The sequence below is a fragment of the Microplitis mediator genome, chromosome 9 (genome assembly GCF_029852145.1).
Source record: "Microplitis mediator isolate UGA2020A chromosome 9, iyMicMedi2.1, whole genome shotgun sequence".
NCBI classification, from domain to species: domain Eukaryota; kingdom Metazoa; phylum Arthropoda; class Insecta; order Hymenoptera; family Braconidae; genus Microplitis; species Microplitis mediator.
In genome coordinates, this window is record NC_079977.1 from 21,796,422 (window position 1) to 21,811,362 (window position 14,941).

The 14,941-nt window shown below is 33.1% G+C and overlaps 1 protein-coding gene across 1 annotated transcript; it reads left to right on the top strand.

The window, feature by feature from the left end:
* The first annotated feature begins 12,486 nt into the window (after positions 1-12,486).
* LOC130674257 (beta-1,4-mannosyltransferase egh-like) lies at positions 12,487-14,065 on the top strand. The gene is made up of 2 exons (XM_057479526.1): positions 12,487-13,420; positions 13,490-14,065. The coding sequence occupies exons 1-2, from the start codon at positions 12,638-12,640 to the stop codon at positions 14,063-14,065; spliced, it is 1,359 nt and encodes a 452-aa protein (XP_057335509.1). The 5' UTR covers positions 12,487-12,637.
* Positions 14,066-14,941: the final 876 nt, after the last annotated feature.

Consider the following 14,941-nt stretch of genomic DNA (forward strand, 5'->3'; position numbering starts at 1 on the left):
GTCTTTATTGTTGTCAGAATCCATTGTACTAATCTATTGGGCCTTTCAAATAATTCAAAATTAACAGGTCACAGCGAAGTATTCAGGTTTTCCGTAATTTCGTGTTCCAGGCCGTTTTAAAATATTTTACACCTTCCAATAGATTAGAACAGTAGTATTTTCTTATAGTCTAGGGTCTTGATTGTTGTCAGAATCCATTGTACTAATCTATTGGGCCTTTCAAATAATTCAAAATTAACAGGTCACAGCGAAGTATTCAGGTTTTCCGTAATTTCGTGTTCCAGGCCGTTTTAAAATATTTTACACCTTCCAATAGATTAGAACAGTAGTATTTCCTTATAGTCTAGGGTCTTTATTGTTGTCAGAATCCATTGTACTAATCTATTGGGCCTTTCAAATAATTCAAAATTAACAGGTCACAGCGAAGTATTCAGATTTTCCGTAATTTCGTGTTCCAGGCCGTTTTAAAATATTTTACACCTTCCAATAGATTAGAACAGTAGTATTTTCTTATAGTCTAGGGTCTTTATTGTTGTCAGAATCCATTGTACTAATCTATTGGGCCTTTCAAATAATTCAAAATTAACAGGTCACAGCGAAGTATTCAGGTTTTCCGTAATTTCGTGTTCCAGGCCGTTTTAAAATATTTTACACCTTCCAATAGATTAGAACAGTAGTATTTTCTTATAGTCTAGGGTCTTTATTGTCGTCAGAGTCCATTGTACTAATCTATTGGGCCTTTTAAATAATTTAAAATTATTAGGTCACAGCGAAGTATTCAGGTTTTCCGTAATTTTGTGTCCCAGGACGTTTTAAAATATTTTACACATCACAATAGATTAGAACAGTAGTATTTTCTTATAGTCTAGGGTCTTTATTGTCGTCAGAATCCATTGTACTAATCTATTGGGCCTTTCAAATAATTCAAAATTAACAGGTCACAGCGAAGTATTCAGATTTTCCGTAATTTCGTGTTCCAGACCGTTTTAAAATATTTTACACCTTCCAATAGATCAGAACAGTAGTATTTTCTTATAGTCTAGGGTCTTTATTGTTGTCAGAATCCATTGTACTAATCTATTGGGCCTTTCAAATAATTCAAAATTAACAGGTCACAGCGAAGTATTCAGGTTTTCCGTAATTTCGTGTTCCAGGCCGTTTTAAAATATTTTACACCTTCCAATAGATTAGAACAGTAGTATTTTCTTATAGTCTAGGGTCTTTATTGTCGTCAGAGTCCATTGTACTAATCTATTGGGCCTTTTAAATAATTTAAAATTATTAGGTCACAGCGAAGTATTCAGGTTTTCCGTAATTTTGTGTCCCAGGACGTTTTAAAATATTTTACACATCACAATAGATTAGAACAGTAGTATTTTCTTATAGTCTAGGGTCTTTATCGTCGTCAGAGTCCATTGTACTAATCTATTGGGCCTTTTAAATAATTTAAAATTATTAGGTCACAGCGAAGTATTCAGAATTTCCGTAATTTTGTGTCCCAGGACGTTTTAAAATATTTTACACATCACAATAGATTAGAACAGTAGTATTTTCTTATAGTCTAGGGTCTTTATTGTCGTCAGAATCCATTGTACTAATCTATTGGGCCTTTCAAATAATTCAAAATTAACAGGTCACAGCGAAGTATTCAGGTTTTCCGTAATTTCGTGTTCCAGGCCGTTTTAAAATATTTTACACCTTCCAATAGATTAGAACAGTAGTATTTTCTTATAGTCTAGGGTCTTTATTGTTGTCAGAATCCATTGTACTAATCTATTGGGCCTTTCAAATAATTCAAAATTAACAGGTCACAGCGAAGTATTCAGATTTTCCGTAATTTCGGGTTCCAGGCCGTTTTAAAATATTTTACACCTTCCAATAGATTAGAACAGTAGTATTTTCTTATAGTCTAGGGTTTTTATTGTTGTCAGAATCCATTGTACTAATCTATTGGGCCTTTCAAATAATTCAAAATTAACAGGTCACAGCGAAGTATTCAGGTTTTCCGTAATTTCGTGTTCCAGGCCGTTTTAAAATATTTTACACCTTCCAATAGATTAGAACAGTAGTATTTTCTTATAGTCTAGGGTCTTTATTGTTGTCAGAATCCATTGTACTAATCTATTGGGCCTTTCAAATACATCAAAATTAACAGGTCACAGCGAAGTATTCAGGTTTTTCGTAATTTCGTGTTCCAGGCCGTTTTAAAATATTTTACACCTTCCAATAGATTAGAACAGTAGTATTTTCTTATAGTCTAGGGTCTTGATTGTTGTCAGAATCCATTGTACTAATCTATTGGGCCTTTCAAATAATTCAAAATTAACAGGTCACAGCGAAGTATTCAGGTTTTTCGTAATTTCGTGTTCCAGGCCGTTTTAAAATATTTTACACATCACAATAGATTAGAACAGTAGTATTTTCATATAGTCTAGGGTCTTTATTGTCGTCAGAGTCCATTGTACTAATCTATTGGGCCTTTCAAATAATTTAAAATTATTAGGTCACAGCGAAGTATTCAGGTTTTCCGTAATTTTGTGTCCCCGGACGTTTTAAAATATTTTACACATCACAATAGATTAGAACAGTAGTATTTTCTTATAGTCTAGGGTCTTTATTGTCGTCAGAGTCCATTGTACTAATCTATTGGGCCTTTCAAATAATTCAAAATTAACAGGTCACAGCGAAGTATTCAGATTTTCCGTAATTTCGTGTTCCAGGCCGTTTTAAAATATTTTACACCTTCCAATAGATTAGAACAGTAGTATTTTCTTATAGTCTAGGGTCTTTATTGTCGTCAGAGTCCATTGTACTAATCTATTGGGCCTTTTAAATAATTTAAAATTATTAGGTCACAGCGAAGTATTCAGGTTTTCCGTAATTTTGTGTCCCAGGACGTTTTAAAATATTTTACACATCACAATAGATTAGAACAGTAGTATTTTCTTATAGTCTAGGGTCTTTATTGTCGTCAGAGTCCATTGTACTAATCTATTGGGCCTTTTAAATAATTTAAAATTATTAGGTCACAGCGAAGTATTCAGGTTTTCCGTAATTTTGTGTCCCAGGACGTTTTAAAATATTTTACACATCACAATAGATTAGAACAGTAGTATTTTCTTATAGTCTAGGGTCTTTATTGTCGTCAGAGTCCATTGTACTAATCTATTGGGCCTTTCAAATAATTCAAAATTAACAGGTCACAGCGAAGTATTCAGGTTTCCCGTAATTTCGTGTTCCAGGCCGTTTTAAAATATTTTACACATCACAATAGATTAGAACAGTAGTATTTTCATATAGTCTAGGGTCTTTATTGTCGTCAGAGTCCATTGTACTAATCTATTGGGCCTTTTAAATAATTTAAAATTATTAGGTCACAGCGAAGTATTCAGGTTTTCCGTAATTTTGTGTCCCAGGACGTTTTAAAATATTTTACACATCACAATAGATTAGAACAGTAGTATTTTCTTATAGTCTAGGGTCTTTATTGTTGTCAGAATCCATTGTACTAATCTATTGGGCCTTTCAAATACATCAAAATTAACAGGTCACAGCGAAGTATTCAGGTTTTTCGTAATTTCGTGTTCCAGGCCGTTTTAAAATATTTTACACCTTCCAATAGATTAGAACAGTAGTATTTTCTTATAGTCTAGGGTCTTTATTGTCGTCAGAATCCATTGTACTAATCTATTGGGCCTTTCAAATAATTCAAAATTAACAGGTCACAGCGAAGTATTCAGGTTTTCCGTAATTTCGTGTTCCAGGCCGTTTTAAAATATTTTACACCTTCCAATAGATTAGAACAGTAGTATTTTCTTATAGTCTAGGATCTTTATTGTTGTCAGAATCCATTGTACTAATCTATTGGGCCTTTCAAATACATCAAAATTAACAGGTCACAGCGAAGTATTCAGGTTTTTCGTAATTTCGTGTTCCAGGCCGTTTTAAAATATTTTACACCTTCCAATAGATTAGAACAGTAGTATTTTCTTATAGTCTAGGGTCTTTATTGTTGTCAGAATCCATTGTACTAATCTATTGGGCCTTTCAAATAATTCAAAATTAACAGGTCACAGCGAAGTATTCAGATTTTCCGTAATTTCGTGTTCCAGGCCGTTTTAAAATATTTTACACCTTCCAATAGATTAGAACAGTAGTATTTTCTTATAGTCTAGGGTCTTTATTGTTGTCAGAATCCTTTGTACTAATCTATTGGGCCTTTCAAATAATTCAAAATTAACAGGTCACAGCGAAGTATTCAGGTTTTCCGTAATTTCGTGTTCCAGGCCGTTTTAAAATATTTTACACCTTCCAATAGATTAGAACAGTAGTATTTTCTTATAGTCTAGGGTCTTTATTGTCGTCAGAGTCCATTGTACTAATCTATTGGGCCTTTTAAATAATTCAAAATTATTAGGTCACAGCGAAGTATTCAGGTTTTCCGTAATTTTGTGTTCCAGGCCGTTTTAAAATATTTTACACCTTCCAATAGATTAGAACAGTAGTATTTTCTTATAGTCTAGGGTCTTTATTGTCGTCAGAGTCCATTGTACTAATCTATTGGGCCTTTTAAATAATTCAAAATTAACAGGTCACAGCGAAGTATTCAGGTTTTCCGTAATTTCGTGTTCCAGGCCGTTTTAAAATATTTTACACCTTCCAATAGATTAGAACAGTAGTATTTTCTTATAGTCTAGGGTCTTTATTGTCGTCAGAGTCCATTGTACTAATCTATTGGGCCTTTTAAATAATTCAAAATTATTAGGTCACAGCGAAGTATTCAGGTTTTCCGTAATTTTGTGTTCCAGGCCGTTTTAAAATATTTTACACCTTCCAATAGATTAGAACAGTAGTATTTTCTTATAGTCTAGGGTCTTTATTGTCGTCAGAGTCCATTGTACTAATCTATTGGGCCTTTCAAATAATTCAAAATTAACAGGTCACAGCGAAGTATTCAGGTTTTCCGTAATTTCGTGTTCCAGGCCGTTTTAAAATATTTTACACCTTCCAATAAATTAGAACAGTAGTATTTTCTTATAGTCTAGGGTCTTTATTGTCGTCAGAGTCCATTGTACTAATCTATTGGGCCTTTTAAATAATTCAAAATTATTAGGTCACAGCGAAGTATTCAGGTTTTCCGTAATTTTGTGTTCCAGGCCGTTTTAAAATATTTTACACCTTCCAATAGATTAGAACAGTAGTATTTTCTTATAGTCTAGGGTCTTTATTGTCGTCAGAGTCCATTGTACTAATCTATTGGGCCTTTTAAATAATTCAAAATTAACAGGTCACAGCGAAGTATTCAGGTTTTCCGTAATTTCGTGTTCCAGGCCGTTTTAAAATATTTTACACCTTCCAATAGATTAGAACAGTAGTATTTTCTTATAGTCTAGGGTCTTTATTGTCGTCAGAGTCCATTGTACTAATCTATTGGGCCTTTCAAATAATTCAAAATTAACAGGTCACAGCGAAGTATTCAGGTTTTCCGTAATTTCGTGTTCCAGGCCGTTTTAAAATATTTTACACCTTCCAATAGATTAGAACAGTAGTATTTTCTTATAGTCTAGGGTCTTTATTGTTGTCAGAATCCTTTGTACTAATCTATTGGGCCTTTCAAATAATTCAAAATTAACAGGTCACAGCGAAGTATTCAGGTTTTCCGTAATTTCGTGTTCCAGGCCGTTTTAAAATATTTTACACCTTCCAATAGATTAGAACAGTAGTATTTTCTTATAGTCTAGGGTCTTTATTGTCGTCAGAGTCCATTGTACTAATCTATTGGGCCTTTTAAATAATTCAAAATTATTAGGTCACAGCGAAGTATTCAGGTTTTCCGTAATTTTGTGTTCCAGGCCGTTTTAAAATATTTTACACCTTCCAATAGATTAGAACAGTAGTATTTTCTTATAGTCTAGGGTCTTTATTGTCGTCAGAGTCCATTGTACTAATCTATTGGGCCTTTTAAATAATTCAAAATTAACAGGTCACAGCGAAGTATTCAGGTTTTCCGTAATTTCGTGTTCCAGGCCGTTTTAAAATATTTTACACCTTCCAATAGATTAGAACAGTAGTATTTTCTTATAGTCTAGGGTCTTTATTGTCGTCAGAGTCCATTGTACTAATCTATTGGGCCTTTTAAATAATTCAAAATTATTAGGTCACAGCGAAGTATTCAGGTTTTCCGTAATTTTGTGTTCCAGGCCGTTTTAAAATATTTTACACCTTCCAATAGATTAGAACAGTAGTATTTTCTTATAGTCTAGGGTCTTTATTGTCGTCAGAGTCCATTGTACTAATCTATTGGGCCTTTTAAATAATTCAAAATTATTAGGTCACAGCGAAGTATTCAGGTTTTCCGTAATTTTGTGTTCCAGGCCGTTTTAAAATATTTTACACCTTCCAATAGATTAGAACAGTAGTATTTTCTTATAGTCTAGGGTCTTTATTGTCGTCAGAGTCCATTGTACTAATCTATTGGGCCTTTTAAATAATTCAAAATTAACAGGTCACAGCGAAGTATTCAGGTTTTCCGTAATTTCGTGTTCCAGGCCGTTTTAAAATATTTTACACCTTCCAATAGATTAGAACAGTAGTATTTTCTTATAGTCTAGGGTCTTTATTGTCGTCAGAGTCCATTGTACTAATCTATTGGGCCTTTTAAATAATTCAAAATTATTAGGTCACAGCGAAGTATTCAGGTTTTCCGTAATTTTGTGTTCCAGGCCGTTTTAAAATATTTTACACCTTCCAATAGATTAGAACAGTAGTATTTTCTTATAGTCTAGGGTCTTTATTGTCGTCAGAGTCCATTGTACTAATCTATTGGGCCTTTTAAATAATTCAAAATTAACAGGTCACAGCGAAGTATTCAGGTTTTCCGTAATTTCGTGTTCCAGGCCGTTTTAAAATATTTTACACCTTCCAATAGATTAGAACAGTAGTATTTTCTTATAGTCTAGGGTCTTTATTGTCGTCAGAGTCCATTGTACTAATCTATTGGGCCTTTTAAATAATTCAAAATTATTAGGTCACAGCGAAGTATTCAGGTTTTCCGTAATTTTGTGTTCCAGGCCGTTTTAAAATATTTTACACCTTCCAATAGATTAGAACAGTAGTATTTTCTTATAGTCTAGGGTCTTTATTGTCGTCAGAGTCCATTGTACTAATCTATTGGGCCTTTCAAATAATTCAAAATTAACAGGTCACAGCGAAGTATTCAGGTTTTCCGTAATTTCGTGTTCCAGGCCGTTTTAAAATATTTTACACCTTCCAATAAATTAGAACAGTAGTATTTTCTTATAGTCTAGGGTCTTTATTGTCGTCAGAGTCCATTGTTCTAATCTATTGGGCCTTTTAAATAATTCAAAATTATTAGGTCACAGCGAAGTATTCAGGTTTTCCGTAATTTTGTGTCCCAGGACGTCCCTTGCGACATTAAAAACATTCTGGATACACTCTGGAAATATTCTGGTAACACGATGCAACCATACGGACTCCAGAGTATTTCCAGAATGGTTTTGTGCCCTTTTCTGAGAGTGAACCCAGAGTATTTCCAGAGCGGATACGGAGTAAATCCAAAGTGTTTCCAGAAAGTATCCAGAGTGGATCCATACTGACACCGTTATGCATCCACATTGAACACAAACTGATACCAAAGTGTTTCCAGAATGTTTCCAGAGTGGGATCAGAGTGAATACATACTCAAACCAGAGGGTATTCAGAGTAAATGAATACTGAAAGAAAAAAAAAATTTACCGAAATATATTATTGTAAGAATATTCAAGAGCATTCATTGAATACAATTATGTTTCTGGATTGTAAAAACAATTTTTCAAGAAAACAAAAATATTTGACATTATTGTCACAATGTAATATAGCATCTACTATATGACCATCCAAACAGGCACTTGCCACTCTGTCAAATAACAGAGAAATACCCGTGACAGAATTATTTTTAAATATAGAATATAAAAACTCTGAAACACCTATCTAACCAGGAACAGGACAATCATAAGTTGGGTGCGATCTAGCGGCGAACACTGAACTACTTCCACTGCTGCTTAGCACCAGTGACTTTCTCCTCCTTAACATATATTTTCTCCCAGCAAATTTTTCTCTCAAGTCTTTCACATTAAAACCCGGGTCAAAGCAAAAATTTTTTTTTGGGATAAAAATACTTAATGAAAATAACAATTTTTAAAAAAACAATTGTTTCTAAAAAAATGTTTTTTATTGCTAAAAAGCGAATTTGCTAATTAATAATTTTTTTGTATTTATTAAAAAGTATTCATAAAAATTACTGTTATTCATAATTCCTTAAGCAATTGAGTTAGAGCTTCGGTTACAAGCTCGATTTGTTTAATGATTAATGGATAATGAAAAAGACTTGAAGTGTTGTAGTTGTGTCTTCAATAAGTTATTTTAATAACAATAGAGAAGAACAGAAAGGTAGCGACAAGTCCAAGTGTACAATAATTTAAAAAATTATATAAAAGATTAAAAAAAAATTTTTTCTACAAAATAAAACGCATGGTTATTTTTAGTATTTGAAAAAAATATTGCGTGAAAATTTATTTGTTTACAACAAATTGTTTGTTTAATAAACAAATAATAAATGAATGAAAAAAATTTTTTTTCTAATATAACAGAACATGATTAATGATTATTTAAAAAAAATAATGGTTCTTTAATATTAATATTGAGTAAAAAAAAAAATTGTTAATTAGCTAAGGCGCTGTTTAGCAAAAAAAAATTTTTTTAAGAAACGATTTTTTTCTTAAAATTCCTTATTTTTATTAAGCGTTTTTTTCCCAAAAAAAATCTTATTAAATCTAATTAGCCATGTATTTGTTTATGACAATTATTTAAACAATGCAAGTAAAAATTTTTTTCAAATTATTGTTATGTAGCTTTCAGCAATAAAAAAACAAAATAATCAAAAAAGTAAATTTTCTTGATTGCTTTATTTACGTTTTTTATTTTTCAATGGCTTAGATTGTTAATAAAATCGAAATTTTTTTATTTTTTCACCAGCTATCTTTTCTAAACCCTTTCAAGAATAGCTTTAAGAAGTAAAAAAAATTCGGGGTTTTTAGTTTGGAAATAATCAGGGTTTTTATGTAAACTTTCAACAAGTAAAAATTAACTAATTAATAAAAGCATAGTTAATTAAAAAATTTGGTTTAAGATTGTTTTTCTGTAGATTATTATTGATTTATGAGTTTAGAAAGTACCCAATTTTTTTTAGTCCTTAGTATTTAAATTTTATCGACTCTGGGCCCATTTTGAAAACACTTTGATTCCATTCTGGACTCACTGTGGGCCCATTCTGAAAACACTTTGATTTCATTCTGGATTCACTTTGAGTCCATTCTGAAAACACTTTGATCTACTCTGGATTCACTTTGAGTCCATTCTGAAAACACTTTGATCTACTCTGGATCAATTCTGAAACCACTTTGGTTTCACTCTGGAAAAAGGGCACAAAACCACTCTGGGAACATACTGGACTTAGAATGTTTACATTCTGACTATGATTCCAGAGTGTTTCCAGAGTGGGTTGAAGGTCGCAAGGGATTTCATACAGAAAAAAAAAGAAAAAGAAAGATTAGAGAGTCTCATTTTCACCAAGGTCTATTGTTAATTTTATAGCTTTGACATCGAGAACAAAAAAATTTACATTGCAGAATGTTTTACTCATTATTTCCTATAAATTAGGGTCTGACTTTAAATGATTTTATAATTTTCAAAATTTAACTTTACTTTAGATGTGAGGCTATACTCCATCACTATTGAGTAACATATCGTAATACAACGATATTTTGAAAGTCGAACCAAAGCGACCAATCTCTACCAATTTCAGTAGATATGTAGTTTTTTTATTTTCCTGATTTGTTATATTTATTGATTTATTACAAGAATGTACAAAGTATAGAATTATATTCAGTATACAATCGGCAAAAAGACTTAAATTATATAATTTACAATTGTTAATAATATTCTGTAAATATTATTTTGTGTACGTATTAAAGCCATAAATCATAGTACGATTTTATAATATATTCCAGATGCTCTAAGGATTCGATATTTCTACAAGTAATCCATGGCAAAACTTCTTCATTTAGTAAAAATTCAACTTCTAATGACTTATTAATCGATATTTTTTTTTTTTGTGCGGGCAGATCCAAAATCGAAATCAAAGAATTGTACGAGATTGCTGAATTTAACGCAATACCATTTGTCTGGCTTCGAAATCTTATTCATGTTTTCCAATAAATATTGAAAACTGAAGTCTTTTGTGGTTGATAAATTTGAAAGGGATTTATCTTGAGACTGTTTGTCTTTATTTTTAAATGGTCGATTCTTGGTCAGAGATGGATACATTGTTGACATTTTCTCAACTCTTTTGAGTGTTAAATTTTTAATTACTAAATTTTTCGGTGGCTTATACACTCGCTTCTTCTTCAAACGAGTTGCATTAAATGTTATTTGCGACATCTTACCGTGGTTGATTTTCTGTAATATGAGTAATAAAGTATTATCATCCATCGTGGCTCTCAAAAATCTATTAAGTATATTTTGTTTCGAAAATAATTAAACTTACCGACACATATACGTCTTTGTAAATTTATTGTAGCAGCGAATAACACCCCTCCGTATTAACAGTCAAACGCTTACTAACTAGAACCTTTTGAGTCGGTAACAATCTGTTTTGCTACTCTCCCTTCTACTCATTTTTCTACTTTAAAATCACGTTTCAGGCGACATCATCGGCGGAAGTACGAACTAGACACGTTGACCACTTTTGTCGCGTATTGCTTAACGAAAGTTCGGTCTCCTGTATATAGTCTCCATATTTAGTGCCTATAAATGGCAGGTTATAACTCCGTGTTTATTTATTTGGTAGGACAGTGTTGCCAGGTTGGGGGATTTTCCCCTAAATTTAGTGGATTTTAGACGGCTTGGTGGGATATCTAGGGGAAACATTTTTTTAGGGGATTTGATCAGGGGATTACAAACTTCCTTAAATTTAAGTTGAAAAAAATGAACGAAGAACGATTTCAGTTCAGAACAGAAATTTTTAAAATTTTTTTAATAAATTATCAATGAGAATTACAAACATGCTTCATTATAGATAAAAAAAAATATTTTCTTTAAAAAAAAAGGAAAATGGCAAATAATCGTTGTCCACATGTTAAACAGCGTCCTCGTCTGAATTAAATAATTTATTAGAGTTTTAAACAATGTTTTAAAAATTTTAAAAGATTTTACCTATTAAATAATTTATTAGAGTTTTAAACAATAATTAAAAAATTTTAAAAGATTTTAACTATTAAATAATTTATAAAATATAATATAACTTATTATTTATACTAAGTTTCGTATGAAAATATGTTTTTCATACTTTATTATCACCTGTACTAAAAAACGGTTTATTTTTTTCGGAAAAAAATTTTAAACTAATAAAACAATGAGACTTTAATGTATTTTTAATCATAATTAAACATATTTTATTCTAAACACAATATATAGTACATTGATTCTTCAACAAGCTTTACAATATTAATTATAAGATCTTTGATTTAATGATATTAAAGTCAGCAGACATTTTATAAATTTTTTAAGTTTCTAAGAGATAAATTTTTATAAAAAAAAATTATCCCAAAATGTTCTTCAAGTTTTTTTAATTATTTCACCTGCAAATTTTTAAATTATATTTATATAATTTATTTATTAAAAAAAACAAATTCAAAAAGTCATCAGACGTCTGATAATTTCAGTCATTTAATTTAGGAGATTTTATTTCAATCTAGGGGATTTTACGCGGGCGTTTAGAGGAAAGTAGATGAGTCCATTTGAGTATTTGTTGAAAATTAGAGAGGAGTTGGTAAGTGGACGAATTAAAATGATGATAAATTTTGTCACAAGATGGCTCGTTAAGTAACTTCGATATTTTTTGGTCGTTTGCTATCGCACATATAACCAAAAAATATTTTTTGATCCGATGATGACGTCACTATTGAAACGATTAGGTATCTTTTTTACCAGCTGTATCTTATCTAATATTTTTAGCTGCCGGCTATAGGCGCTAAATGTTGTAGATTTCAAGTGTCTGTCACAAAAATATCTTTGTTGCATTTGTGCAGTAAATGGAAACTTTGGCCGAGATTTTCTCTTAAACAAACGAATATTGTCAGACAATTTAAGAACACTTCGCTAGATTAGACAGTAGTGCATCAATGTGCGGTCTGTATTTTGTACTAGTAAGAAAATACACCTCGGAAATTGCCCCCACCACCGAACATTTATGAACAACGCATGCGCACAGAAAAGTGGGAGAACATTCAACACATAAAACATCCAGAGTGGGAGTAAAAACCGACGACACCCGAGGTGCATTCTCTTGTTGGGATGACAATACATACCTTTTTTTTCGCAAATACTTTCTTTATTCGAATAAACACATGACTAAACATAAGTTGATGAATTATGAAAATAATTACGCAAAGATAAGACTCTTATCGGCGATATTTAAATACCAAATTTAACTTTCTTCCAAAATGCTTATGACTCAGTATCGAATTTTTAAAATTTAAAAAAACATTAAATATATATCGAGTAGGTGCCCGTATATAAAATGGTGGGTTATAAAATGAAACATATTTTGCATTGCTGTGTATTTTTTACAATATTAATAGGAGCACTTGCAGTACGAATGTATCGTTATTTAAGTGGGAATGACAAATGTGATTATTCTTCTTTGACAATATTGCTAAATTTTATGAAATTCGCGACATTGATGTCTCTGCCTCATATATTATTTAATATGCTTGGCCTAATACTGTACGATGCGTTTCCGGGTAAGGTTAAGTTAAAAGGCTCGCCATTGTTGACGCCATTTATAAACATACGGGTAGTGACCCGCGGGGATTATCCACAGTTGGTTAAAACGAATGTGACGCGTAACTTGAAAACGTGCATGGACGCAGGATTGAAAAACTTCAAGATAGAAGTCGTCGCTGGCAAGCCGATTGGATTGATGTCACACAGAAGAATCCGGGAGCTGGTGATTCCGAGCGAGTACCGGACCAAGTCCGGGGCCTTGTTTAAAGCACGCGCGCTACAGTACTGCCTCGAGGACGGGGTTAACGAGTTGACTGACCATGACTGGATCGTCCATCTTGATGAAGAAACGCTTCTTACAGAGAACTCGATCCACGGGATCCTGAACTTTGTCCTCGACGGCAAGCATCCTTTCGGCCAGGGTCTCATCACTTACGCGAACGAAACCGTCGTCAACTGGATCACTACCGTAGCCGACAGCTGTAGAGTCGTTGATGACATGGGCAAGCTCAGGTTCCAGTTCCGTATGTTCCACAGACCGCTTTTTAGTATAAAGGGTTCCTTCCTCGTCGCCCAGGTCAGTAACTCGTCGAATGATCTAGCTCTGATATTTAATTAATCAGTTTTCTTATTTGACCTGCCTCAGGCTGGTGCCGAGAAACACGTGACCTTTGACAATGGGCTGGACGGTTCCATAGCTGAGGACTGTTTCTTCGCACTGAAGGCCGACAGCCTCGGGTACACCTTCGACTTCATCGAAGGCGAGATGTGGGAAATGTCTGTATTCACAATATCCGACTTTATCCGACAGCGTACGCGTTGGAACCATGGCATCTACTTAGTCATAACCTCCAATCTCATTCCCTTAAAAAATAAAGTATGCGTCGCCTTTATGTGGATCTCATTGCAACTATTACCTTTCTCAATTATTTCTGGCTTTCTGACCTTCGTAATTAACCTAGACTACTACATCCTCATCGATTTGCCCAGTATTTTTATCAGCATCATCACTATTTATACGTACATCTACGGATCCCTTCAATCATTTTCATTCGAAAATTACAGTACACTTTCATCAGTTGTATCGAAAATTTTACTTTTATTTTCACCATTAACAGTAGTCTTAGAATGCATTGCCCTAGTGTATGCTCTTTTTGACCGTAATTACTATAAATTTTATGTAGTTAATAAAGAGCGATCAGTAGATGACCATAAAGATTGATGTATATTGAATATACTTGACGAATAAACGATTAATTTTTTTCTTTGTTCAATTTATTTTTAACCATATCCCTAATTTGTTCACCAGAATGTTTGCTTTTGGATCATAGTCCAGTGAAGGTATTTTACAGTAAAGTACGGTAATTTACCGTAATTCGGATCTGCTAGAGAAGAATCTATGCTGGGCTTATATTGAAAGCCATTGGGGAATCCATCCGAAAATGCGGTGTAGGAATCTAAGCTAGATTTTAGTAGTCTCGGAGTCTCGGTGTGTATCAAGTGGGGTGTCCGCGAATCAAAAAGTGTCGTGGATTCGTACACGTGCAACTTAGCGCAGAAATGGTACTGTGTGTCCCTTCCCACTCACTTTAACTCTACTTTGTGTACTGCAACATTGTCGGAATTAGGATTTATTAATGTCTAGGTTGCCCTGGTGGTTTTGAATCACCCTGGAAACACGGTGGAATCACGGTGGAACCACGATGGTTACACGGTGGGCCTTTTTTCATTTTATCACCGTGGAATCAGGATGGGTACATCGTGTAACCACCCTGGATCCATCGTGATTCCACCGTGTTTCCACTCCCAGGGTGATTCAAAACCGCCAGGGTGAATATTGTAAGAAAAAAGTCTTTTGTTTTCTCATCTAAATTCTATAATCCACCCCTGACGCAAGTTCTACGCGCTCTCTCTACAGTCGACTCTGTCTAAAGGTTCTCTGCCTAAAGGTTCCCGCTGTCTATAGGTTCCAGGATACATTGCTTAAAGGTTCCCGGATATTCCCCCACCCGCTCTCTCGAGTGACGAATTACAATTCAGTTTTCGAGCGCTAACTTTAAATGGACGTTTTTTTGAGGTTATGTTTACTGCGCAATGT